At 53.4% G+C, this 12,250-nt stretch overlaps 1 protein-coding gene across 2 annotated transcripts in view; it reads right to left on the bottom strand.

Moving 5' to 3' along the window:
• UPF1 (UPF1 RNA helicase and ATPase) overlaps positions 1-11,257 on the bottom strand; it is a 39,081-nt gene extending 27,824 nt beyond the window's left edge. For both annotated transcript variants that reach the window (XM_015123356.3, XM_015123357.3), the window contains exon 1: positions 10,745-11,257. In XM_015123356.3, coding sequence (XP_014978842.1) covers positions 10,745-10,975 — 231 coding nt within the window. In that variant the 5' untranslated portion in view covers positions 10,976-11,257. The remainder of the gene's footprint in view (positions 1-10,744) is intronic.
• Between the last annotated feature and the right edge of the window lie 993 nt (positions 11,258-12,250).

The following is a 12,250-nucleotide window of genomic DNA, read 5'->3' as shown; positions in this document are numbered from 1 at the left end:
CAGCAGGCCTAGAATGCGAGGCATCCCCAGCTCACCTCAGGCCGCCCCTGCCTTCCCAGCCCAGGGATCAGCCACTCTCCCAGGAGCCCACAGCCTGAGATGAAATCCACTCCACACCTGCAGCAAGAAGCCAAAGTGTGACAATAAGGGGCTCAGTCCAGAAGGTGCACACCTCACAGGACAACAACCTAGACCAGACTGCAGCTTCGCGGATGAAAAGCAGCAGGAGAGGCTGCTCGGAAAGAAGGGCCCAGAGACAGCCATCATCTCAAGAGCAGACCTCCAGGATCCCAGGAAAGAATCTGACTGTGGAGAGAGGCCGACTGTCCCTACATATCAGACAATCGTGAAAAACCATTGTTGACGCTGCTTGTCTGATAATGGCGCTGCAGCTATGCAAAATAGGTACCCTTTTTTGCTTCTAGAAATGCATACTACATACTGCAGGTCAAAATGGCTGAGTATCACCAATTCACAGGGCTCCACCACAGACGCAAAGGTGAAATGACACAAGAGACTTGCTTTAAAAACACACACCAGTGAAAAAACAAAGAAAACGGAGAGAAAACCTTCACAACTGTCACATCAGGGAGACAGAGGCACAGGGCTCACTAGCTCTTGTATGTTAGAGAATTCATCCTAGATGTTTCTACATGGAGGATGCAGTGGGGCTGCAAACTATGCGCTATGGATCCCCGTGCTGAAAAAGGTGAGGATGGTGCAGGCAGCGCGGCTCTGACCAATCACCTCTGACTGGGATCTGCAGCCCCCTCTCTCAGGGCCGCCAGGAGCCTGCACTCACTCTGCAAGGAGCTGATGCTTCAGGAAGGTGCCATGCTCACTGTCGCAAGGGCTCTCCAGAGTCTAATGAGCCACCCTTGCACATCTAGACACCACCTTGGCAAAGGCCCATGGGACCTGAGAAGTCCGGGTGGGTTACCGGGCTCTTTGTTTGTTTGTTTTTTGAGGCGGAGTCTTGCTCTGTCGCCCAGGCTGGAGTGCAGTGGCCAGATCTCAGCTCACTGCAAGTCCGCCTCCCGGGTTCATGTCATTCTCCTGCCTCAGCCTCCCGAGTAGCTGGGACTACAGGCACCCGCCACCATGCCTGGCTAATTTTTTGTATTTTTAGTAGAGACGGGGTTTCACCGTGTTAGCCAGGATGGTCTCGATCTCCTGACCTCGTGATCCACCCACCTCAGCCTCCCAAAGTGCTGGAATTACAGGCATGAGCCACCGCGCCTGGCCGGTTACCCGGCTCTTAAGCTGCTATTTGATCAACACAGAAAAAGGCACGAGGACCTGCTGCCAGCCGTGGTACCCCAGGACCCAGCAGCCCCCCATGTATCAGAGAAAGCAGAACTTTGCTCTCAAAGGAACGTGCTCCAGCAAGGAGAGTTCAAGGCCATGAACCCTCCGTGACAGCGGAGACCTGAACAGCACTGGTGCCAAGGCCTGGACCCAACCTTCCCACCATGCCCCTCGGTTCTGAATGCCACAGAGCATAGCTGGGTGTCACGGCCCTTCTCTGCCAAGCTAGACTATTCCGACCACCATGAAAGCACTCCCACCACCATGACAAGCACAAACTGCCTCTCAGTTGTGAGCTGCTGCCCAGCATGTGCCCTTTAGCTTCCCTGCAGCCACTCTGGGGAGGCCTCTCCCTCTCGCAAGGCCCTCAGGGCAGTGCCTCCCCAGCGAGAGAGCCCTGGCTCAGCCTGGGGAATTACGGACCCTGATGAGACCACAGTCAGGAGCTGGTGCTGCTTTTTAGTCTGTGGCTCCTTGTGAGGACTGGAAGGGGGCACCCGGTACCCTGGCAGTTCCCACAGGCACACACACTAACACACTTACTCATGCATACACACACGTGCACACGCAGCCCTGACCCCGGTGTCCTCCATCTCCGCTGCCCTGTGGCCCCTCCATCCGTTCAGGGTCCAACCTGGGCCACACCGCCCAACCTCCAACACCACGGCCCCTCCCCTAACCCCCACCACTGCCATCTCAGAGCCCTCCTCTGAGCCTTGGTCAAGGCACCCCAGCAGCTCCTAAAGGCTCCAGGACACAGCCCAGCCCCTGCCCTGGCCCCACACCCACCCTCCCTCCTTCTAGGCAAAGTGCTGTGCCCACCCCTCTGCCTGACAGGTACAGCTTCTGAACAGCTCCAGAGGTGCCATTCCTGCAGGCTTTCCCTTAGCATGGGAGCCCACCCCTCCGCCTGGGGCCCCCACGGCACCCTGGCCAGGCGGCATGTGCTGTCTTCTAATACTGCAACCGCGGGGGTCAAAGGCTTCACTCTCCCTCTGCTGGCCTCACTGCCCTCAGTCCCACAAGCACAGCAAGGCCAGGAAGTAAGAAAACAGCAGGGATGGCTGGAGTCCAGGGCCAGGCTGAAGAGGTTGCCCTGGCAGCTCACAGAGGGTGCAAAAGAACATAACAGACATGGGCTCAAAGGCGGGAGCACGGGGCCAGGGCTTGGCCACGTATCTGACCTCCCCAGGGCAGGGCTCAGCCCAAGGGGGTGGACACACCTCCCTAACAGGTGACCTTGGGTGTGAGCACAGGGTCTGACAAGCGGTGGTGGGGAGGGAGCAGAAAGGAGCGAAAGAGAAATCAAAGAAATCAGAGACAGCAAGGCACTGCGGTGGTGGCTGCCCAATTCTGTAAGTTTACTAAAACAGCACTAAGTTCTACACTTAAAAACAAAGGGGCCAGGTGTGGTGGCTCATGCCTGTAATCTCAGCAGCTTGGAAGGCCAAGGTGGGAGATCACCTGAGGTCAGGAGCTCCAGACCAGCCTGGCCAACAAGGTCAAACCCAGTCTCTACTAAAAATACAAAAATTAGCTGGGCGTGGTGGTGTGCACCTGTAATCCCAGCTACTCAGGCTGAGGCAGGAAAATCACTTAAATCCGGGAGGCGGAGGTTGTAGTGAACCAAGATCGCGCCACTGCACTCCTGGGCAACAGTGCAACAGTGCAAGACTCCGTCTAAATAGAAAAGAAGGGGGTTCCCCGATAGGTCATCAGACCTCAATCAAACCAAGAGAGAAATGTGGTGGCAGCTGATGGTGGTGAGCTCTTGTGGTGGTGGTAGCCGGGCTGAGAGGGAACTCTTTTTAGTTAGTCCTGGTATAGTATTAGTTATAACCCCCCACCCCGTCATCCTGAATCTGGGTAATTAATTGGGATAAAAATAGAAGTCGTTTCGTGTATTCACCATTAACAGTAAAGTGTCAGCTCAGGTCACTTTCACATGATCACTGGGACTCTCCTAACAATTTGAAAACACACCCAGTAAGTCTATTAAGGGGTAAGTACTGACCAAACACTTGCCAGCACTCCTCCAGGTAATGGCATCTTATCTTCAATGTTCTGGCACCCTGAAACCACACCTGGGCTACCCGAGGATTCAAAAAAACAAAATGAGCTTTTTTTTTTTTTTTTTTTTTTTTAAAAGATGGAGTTTTGCTCTTGTTACCCAGGCTGGAGTGCAGTGGCACAATCTCGGCTCACTGCAACCTCTGCCTCCCGGGTTCAAGCGATTCTCCTGATTCAGCCTCCTGAGTAGCTGGGATTACAGGCATGTGCCACCACACCCAGCTAATTTTGTATTTTTAGTAGAGACAGATTTCTCCACGTTGGTCAGGCTGGCCTCCGACTCCCGACCTCAGATGATTTGCCTGCCTTGGCCTCTCAAAGTGTTGAGATTACAGGCATGAGCCACCAAGCCCGGCCTGTATTTTCTTCTTTTTATTAAGACAAGATCTCACTCTGTCGCCCAGGCTGGAGTGTAGTGGTGCAATCATGGATCACTGCAACCTCTGCCTCCCAGGCTCAAGCGATCCTCCCACCTTAGCCTCCTGAGTAGCTGAGGCCACAGGCACGTGCCACCAGGCCCAGCTGATTTTTGTATTTTTTTTGTACAGATAGGGTTTCACCATTTTGCTCAGGCTCGTCTCAAACTCCTGAGCTCAAATGATCTGCCTTCCTCAGCCTCTCAAAGTACTGGGATTACAGGCATGGGCCATCGTGCCCAGCCACACGCGCAAATTTTATTTATTTTTATTTATTTTTTTTTTTTTGAGACAGAGTCTCGCTTAGTCGCCCAGGCTGGAGTGCAATGGCGCGATCTCGGCTCACTGCAAGCTCCGCCTCCCGGGTTCACGCCATTCTCCTGCCTCAGCCTCCCGAGTAGCTGGGACTACAGGCGCCCGCCGCCTCGCCCGGCTAATTTTTTGCATTTTTAGTAGAGACGGGGTTTCACCGTGTTAGCCAGGATGGTCTCGATCTCCTGACCTCGTGATCCGCCCGCCTCGGCCTCCCAAAGTGCTGGGATTACAGGCGTGAGCCACCGCGCCCGGCGCAAATTTTAAACTTACCACTTTTAGGAACCCAAGACTGTATGGAACTCACCCTGCCTTGGTCATAATCTCAGGGCTCAGCAGAAGATGGCATGTTCAACTCGACAAGGATGAGTCAGGACAGCCATCCTTCCAGGAACTCTGACAGCATCAGGACAATGGCTTTGAAGACAAAGTAGCAACTTTTTTTTTCTTTTTTTCTTGTTGAGACAGAGTCTCACTCTGTTGCCCAGGCTGGAGCGCAGTGGCACGATCTCTGCTCACTGCAAGCTCCGCCTCCTGGGTTCACGCCATTCTCCTGCCTCAGCCTCCCGAGTACCTGGGACTACAGGTGCCCGCCACCACGCCCAGCTAATTTTTTGTATTTTTTAGTAGAGACGGGGTTTCACCATGTTAGCCAGGATGGTCTCGATCTCCTAACCTCGTGATCTGCCCGCCTCAGCCTCCCAAAGTGCTGGGATTACAGGCGTGAGCCACAGCGCCCGGCCAGTAGCAACTTTCTATCCTAAGTATTTTACCACTTGAAAAAGAAGTGAGCCCAGGTTTACACACTCAAGAGAAGTGGAGGCAATGCACAGGAGAAGTCTGGCAGGAGGAGAGTGAGGGCTGGATGACAGGTCGGCCAGGAGCTTTGGCTAGTTGTCCCTTATGATCCAGAAAGACAGCATGTTTTTCCTGGGGAAACAACTCATGCACTCAAAGTAAAATCCCAGTACGAGATGACTGTTCAGCTGTGACTCCCACAGGCTACCACAAGTGGAGAGGGAACAGGCAGTGCAGACCTGACCTGAGGATGAAGGAACAAAGTGGGACCAGTACCAAGCAGCAACTACAAGGTCACCCAGAACACCTGCACAAAAACATGCGTGTTGCCGCCTAAAAGGTCTGCACCTATCCACAGACCTCATACTTTCAGGTGAGCTAAGAAAAGCAAGTCAAACCAATAGGCATGCATTTTTCCCACTGAATGTACACGCTGCTTTGTTTAGCCATTCACCTGCTGATGGCCACTGGGGCTGCTTCCGGTTTGGGCTTCTCATGAACAGAGCTGCTGTCAGCATTTGGCGCAGCCCTACGTACGCACACCTTCAACTCTGCTAGGTCACAGGTAGGTGTATGGCATGAGAGTTGGCACAATGGCTCACGCTGTAATCCCAACACTTGGGAGGCCTGGAGTGAGAGGATCTCTTGAGCCCAGGAGTTCAAGACCAGATTGGGTAACATGGCAAAACCCCATCTCTACAAAAAACAGAAAAATCAGCCAGACATGGTGGCACACACCTGTAGTCCCAGCTACCTGGGAGGCTGAGGTGGGAGAATCACTTGAGCCCAGGAGGTCGAGGCTGCAGTGAGCCATGATCATGCCACTACCTGGTGACAGAGTGAGACTTTGCCTTAAAACAAAAACACAAAACCCAAGTAGCACTTTCAGCCTTTTAAAAAAAAGTGTGGCAGGCCAGGTGCAGTGGCTCACGCCTGTAATCTCAGCACTTTAGGAGGTAGAGGAGGGCAGATCATGAGCTCAGGAGATCAAGATCATCCTGACTAACATTGTGAAACCCTGCCTCTATAAAAAATACAAAAAATTAGCCGGGTGTGGTAGCACACACCTGTAGTCCCAGTTACTAGGGAGGATAAGGCAGGAGAATCACTTCAACCCAGGAGGTAGAGGTTGCTGTGAGCGAGATTGCACCACTGCACTCCAGCCTAGGCCACAGAGCAAGACTGTCTCAAAAAAAAAAAAAAGGGTGCCATGGGAATGGATGGGTAGTGATATCTCCCTGACTTTTCTTTCCAGTTTCATTGAGGTATAATTGACATACCATAAGCTGCAAATGTTTAGTGTGCCATTTTAGAAACTGACATATGTCAATGTACTTAAACACCCATAAAACTGTCACATCATGATAATAAAAAACATACATCACCCCCAAGTTTCCTGTGCCCTTTGTCACCTGCCAGCCCTTTCCCTCCCCTTTCCCCTTTCTGTCCAGCCACCACTGGTCTGTTTTCTATTGCTGCAGGCTAGCTGGCACTTTCTAGAATTTTGTATGAATTAAATTACACGATAAATCACACATTCAAAAAAGTAATTATTATGAGACACATCCATGTTGTTGCAGGTATCAATAGTTTGTTCCTTCTTAATACTGAGCAATATTTCAAACTCTTAAGAGTTTCACTTTAATTCCCGTTTGGAGGATACAGGGCAGAAGCTACAGTCAAGAGGAAATATTCCAACCAGGCAGACCAAAAGACTTGTAACACCAGCTATTATGCAAAGGACTTCTGAAATTACCTTCACTGTCCTGGGAGCAGGAGAGGTGGCAGCAGAGATGGGCCCAGGAAAGGGTCGGATGCTTGAAAACTGTCCCTTTATCTTAAGGACACTTGGCAATACCGTGTCAGTGCTTTTCATCCCAGGATCTCAAGGGCTTTGATAAATACCAGTTTCATTTCATAAACAAGAAAAGGAGTGTTACCTGAGCCAGCCCTGAGTATAGGGAGTCACCCCTGCTGCCACTTTCCCACCCCGGTGGGGACACACACTCTTGTCTTTCAACAGACATTAAGGAAAAACCAACTGTGCAAAATCAGTTCCGGTGCGGTTGGTATGGAAAGCGGCTACACACTGGAAAACGGTCTCGCAGTTGCTGAAACCATTAAACCCAGAGTTACTATGCAGCCCAGCACGTCTATAAACACATCCACGCAGAAACCTGTACATGCATGGCCACAGCAATGCTATTCACAAGAGCCAAGAGGTGGAAACAACCCAAATGTCCATCAACAGAAGACAAGATAAACAAAATATGGTTCATCCATCTGGACCATTCCACCAATGGAATATTACTAAGCCTTAAAAAGGAATGAAGGCCGGGCGCGGTGGCTCAAGCCTGTAATCCCAGCACTTTGGGAGGCCGAGGCGGGCGGATCACAAGGTCAGGAGATCGAGACCACAGTGAAACCCCGTCTCTACTAAAAATACAAAAAAAAAATTAGCCGGGCGCGGTGGCGGGCGCCTGTAGTCCTAGCTACTCAGGAGGCTGAGGCAGGAGAATGGCGTGAACCCAGGAGGCGGAGCTTGCAGTGAGCCGAGATCGCGCCACTGCACTCCAGCCTGGGCAACAGCGTGAGACTCCGTCTCACAAAAAAAAAAAAAAAAAAAAAAAAAAAAAAAAAAAAGGAATGAAATGCTGGCCAGGTGTGGTGGCTTACGCTTGTAATCTCAGCACTTTGGGAGGCCAAGGCAGGCGGATCACAAGGTCAAGAGATCGAGACCATCTGGCCAACATGGTGAAACCCCGTCTCTACTAAAAATACAAAAATTAGCCAGGCGTGGTGGCACGCACCTGTAATCCCAGCTACTAGGGAGGCTGGAGCAGGAGAATCGCTTGAACCCGGGAGGCAGAGGTTGCAGTGAGCCAAGATAGCGCCACTGCACTCCAGCCTGGGCAACAGAGCGAGATTCCGCCTCAAAAAAAAAAAAAAAAAAAAGGAATGAAATGCTGACACATGCCACAGCGTGGATGAACCTCGATCAGGTTCATTTTCCTGAATGCTCGGCCAGGGAGTAGCTACAAGGTGAGCTTTGTAGCTACTTCTCACACATCATGCAAAGTGAAAGGAACCAGACACAAAACACCACGTATGATATGATTCCGTTCATGTGAAATGCCCAGAACAGGCACATCTTAAGACAGAAAGCAGGTGAGTGGTTGCCAGGGGCTGGGGAAGGGAGGACAGATGGGCTAAGGGGTGCAGGGTTTATTTCTGGGGTGACATAAATGTTCTGAAATTTACTGTGGTAATGGCTGCACAACTCTGAATATACTAAATAAAAGCGGCCAAACTGTACACTTTAAATGGGTAAACTGTATGGTGCGGCAAGTGAATTCTATTTCAATAAAGCTGTTAAGCAAAAGTGACTGCAGGGCACTTGACAGCTGACTGCCACTTGCCCAGTAAAATAAAAATTAAAAAACAGAATGAGAAGCTTTCTGAGTCCTTCCAGGAGCCCCCAACTTAACAGCTGGTTACACAGCCAACTCCTGAGGACAAACAGGGAAAGTCTTCCCAAATCAATCCACACAAGTGATAACTTTCTTCCGCTTTCCCTTGAATTATATACATAGACTTCCTTGCCCCCAAACTCCGGTCTTCCCCTTGTGATGCAAAGGGATGCCACTCCCATTCCCCACTAACAAATCCAAATTACAGGTAACAGGTGGGTGGGGCATCTGGGTCAATTAAAAGTAGCACAGGACAAACCATCTGATGTCATCAGAACTCTAGTGAGCTCAACTGCAATGTTTACCTCCAGGGGAGCGTTTTAATGCTCTCCTTTTGTACAGCCCAGTGTGTTCAGGTGCACGGAAAAAAATCAATTGTTTCAACTGAAAGAGAAGGACATGCGCCACACTTAATCCCAAACGGAATGCCAGAAACAAAAGTAGAACTAAAGGCTGCCCCAGGTTTGCTGTTTTATGCTGGCCACAGTTAAAAGGATTCACAAGAAAATGATTACCTTTGACACCAGCCAACCCCTCTATCCGCGCTGTCACGCTCATGGCTCACTGCTCCACAGAGATCTTTACCCTGAGTCTCCCCGACAGGCTGGACGTCAGATTACAGACAGCCTATACAGTCGACTCACACATGGATCTAGGTTTCCTTTATGTTTAAAAGGAACAAAAATCCAACTGCCACCCCCATTTCACAGCTGCGGAAGCAGAAAGGTCTACAGGGCATAAAAACTACAAGGAGGCGGGGCCTCCGCAGGTCCTGCTCCCTTCTTCAAGGGACCTCTCCTCTCTCCCTCCCCACCTTCACAAAATGTAAACAAAACTGAAAAAACCACCCATACGTGCACACCTGTTCTCCTCACACCCAACTTTCTATTTTAAGGAATATGGGGTTAGAATGAGTCAAATGTTTCTTGCTTCCATTAGGGGCTAAAAGGAAGCCCAAGTGGGTGGTCTACCCACGGGAATGACTCAGCCGACTACCAAGTAAGCCCCCCTCATGCAAGGACAGGGTCTGAGCTCACTCAGGATGAGCAAGGAGTGGTTCTCCCAGCTTTGAAACACCAGCACATGCCAAGGGACACCTGTGCCAAGGTGAGCCTCGGAGTTACTCCCTGTCAGGAAAATAAACCTGAGCGAGGGGTCAGGCACAAAGCAACCCTAAAGTGAAAGCAACCTGAGATCCAGAGGATGATGAGGACATGCCCCTGGAGCCCGGTGCAACCCGCGCCCCCCCAGCCCCTCTCCCACCCCAGGCAGGCAGCACCCAGGACCAGGAAATGCATGCCTGATACTTCTCCCAACCCAAGCCCCCATTTAAACACCTAAGTAACCTTCTCTAAACATCCACATCATTAAAAATGAGTTTCCAACGTGGCAGACGCATTTATGTAAACCCATTACTGCTGTCTTATTGGAGGAACAAAACTCAAACCCAACTTTTCCAAGGCAAGAGTTGTGGAGTTATGTAACAGGTCGGTTTCAGCAACAGGCGATGCAAGAAAAAATAAAATACAAACTGCTTCCTGAATGATCTTAATAGCCAGCCAATGTGTGCTCCTCTATGGGAGGCAAAAATTCTTCCCTGCCTCAATCTTCCGCTGACCAGCGCCCTTATGCTTGGGAAAATTCGAACCTACGGCTCCGTGACTGTGGAAGGGGGGATGCCCAGATGGCTGTGACCACAGATGGGAGGTGGGACAGTGCGGCCGGACCCCCCACTGGGGAGACGGGGCAGAATCCCCGGACCAGGCCAGAGACAGGGTTAGGGCAGGTCACCCTGGATACTCCCGGAAGGGGACTGAGGGAAGTCACTCAAGATCCGGCCTGAGCAAGACCCGGCCCAGGCCGTAGGGGAACTCGGGGCAGAAAACCGAGACCTGAGAAAGAGGGACCAGGGCAGGTCACCCTAGCCCGGATGGAGTGGAAGAACTCAGACCAGGGCAGGTTACTCCAGGCCAGGCTGGTTGTGGGACACAAGGCAGGTCAGCCCGGGCCCAGGCGGAGGAGCAAACCCAGCCGGAGTAAAGGAAGAGGGTCAGGTTAGCTCGGACCCGAACGGAGTGGAGGACTCGAGGCAAGTCGGCCCAGCCCAGGAGTTGGGGGCCGAAGGAACTCAGCCAGGTCCAGGCCGGAGCGGGAGACCCGGGGCAGATCAGGCCAGGCCCGGGCAGAGTGCAGGACCTGGGGCAGGTAAGCTCAGGCCCAGCCGGAGTAGGGGACCCGGGGCAGGTCGCCCCAGGCCCGGCCGCGACGGGGGACTCCGGGCAAACCCAGGCCCGGCCCGAGACGGGCTAGGGACAGGTCTCAGGCGCCGAGACAAGGCCCGGGCTTCCGGCGCCGCCATGTGCCGCTCACCTGCGCGTCGAGCTGTCCCGCCGCGGCGCCCGCGCCCGCGCCGCCTGGGCCTCCCGCGCCGCCACCGCCCGGGCCGCCGGGGCCGCCGGGGGGCGTCTGCGTCTGGCTAGGAAGAGTAAAGTCGGTGAACTCGAACTCGGAGCCCTGTGTATCGGCGCCGAGCAGCTCGGCCTCCTCCGTGTCCAGGAAAGTGAGAGTCTGAGAGCTGGGCCCGTACGCCTCCACGCTCATGGTGCTGCCGGGTAGGGCCCTCGGGCCGGCTCCGCGCCGCACTCGAGCCCGCCGCCGCGCTGAGGCCTAGGCCGCAGGCCTCGGCTCGCTGCCGCTGTCGTCCCCGTACGCCTGGAAAGGACCGAACCGCCCTCCCCGGCGCCAGCCGAACCGAGATGTAAGAGCGCCGAGCCGCCGCCGCTGCCGCCGAGCCCCTCCGCGCCTCAGTTCCCCTCGAAGCCGCCCGCCGCTCGCAGCCCCGGGCAGGAACTGCCGCCACCGCCGCCGTCGCCGTGCGCGTGCGCGAGCCCGACGCCGGCGGAAGCGCGCGCGCTCTTCGCGGACGCCGGGTGCCCAGCGGGACGACGGGACGCTCAACGCGCACGCGCAGGGGGTGAGGCTTTCAACCGCCGTCGCGGCTGCCCCTCGAGGACTTGGTCCCGCCCCAACTGCTAATCGGGGACTCCCGGGCGGCGGGTGGTGTGGACCTGGTGGTCTGCACCTGTGGTCGCTGCGACAGTGTTTCGGTTTAATTAAGCGCTAGCCGAATAGCCTACGTAGGTGATCTCGAAATGCCCAACTGGAGAGGCTGGGCAGGGACGACGCGCTCCCACTCCTGGCAAAAGCTGCTTGGAACTCAGTTTCCCCATCTGTAAAATGGGGGGTGCCTCGCACATAGTAGATGCTCCCTGTGCATTGGTTTAATAAGGGGGTGGGGCTCGGCGCGGTGGTCACACCTGTAATCCCAAACACTCGGAGGCTGAGGCGGGAGAACGGCTTGAACTCAGGAGTTCGAGACCAGCCTGGGAAACAGAGTGAGACTCCATCTCTACAAAAAATACAAAACTTAGGCCGGGCGCGGTGGCTCACGCCTGTAATCCCAGCACTTTGGGAGGCCGAGGCGGGCGGATCGCGAGGTCAGGAACTCGAGACCATCCTGGCTAACACGGTGAATCCCCGTCTCGACTAAAAATACAAAAAATTAGCCAGGCGTGGTGGCACGAGCCTGTAGTCCCAGCTACTTGGGAGGTTGAGGCAGGAGAATCGCTTGAACCTAGGAGGCGGAGCTTGCAGTGAGCCAAGATTGTGCCACTGCACTCCAGCCTGGGCGACAGAGTGAGACTCCGTCTCAAAAAATAAAAAAAAAAATTAGCTAAAAAAAATTAGCTAAGTGTGGTGGTTCTCACCACTGCACTCCAGGCTGGGTGACAGAGCGAGACCCTGTCTCAAAAATAAGTAAAAATAAATGAATGGGGATAGTCTTAGGTACTGGGCCTGACACTTGGAAATGATGGT

This window comes from Macaca mulatta, chromosome 19 (genome assembly GCF_049350105.2).
Source record: "Macaca mulatta isolate MMU2019108-1 chromosome 19, T2T-MMU8v2.0, whole genome shotgun sequence".
Taxonomy (NCBI): Eukaryota; Metazoa; Chordata; class Mammalia; order Primates; family Cercopithecidae; genus Macaca; species Macaca mulatta.
This window is presented reverse-complemented; position numbering and strand designations above follow the sequence as displayed.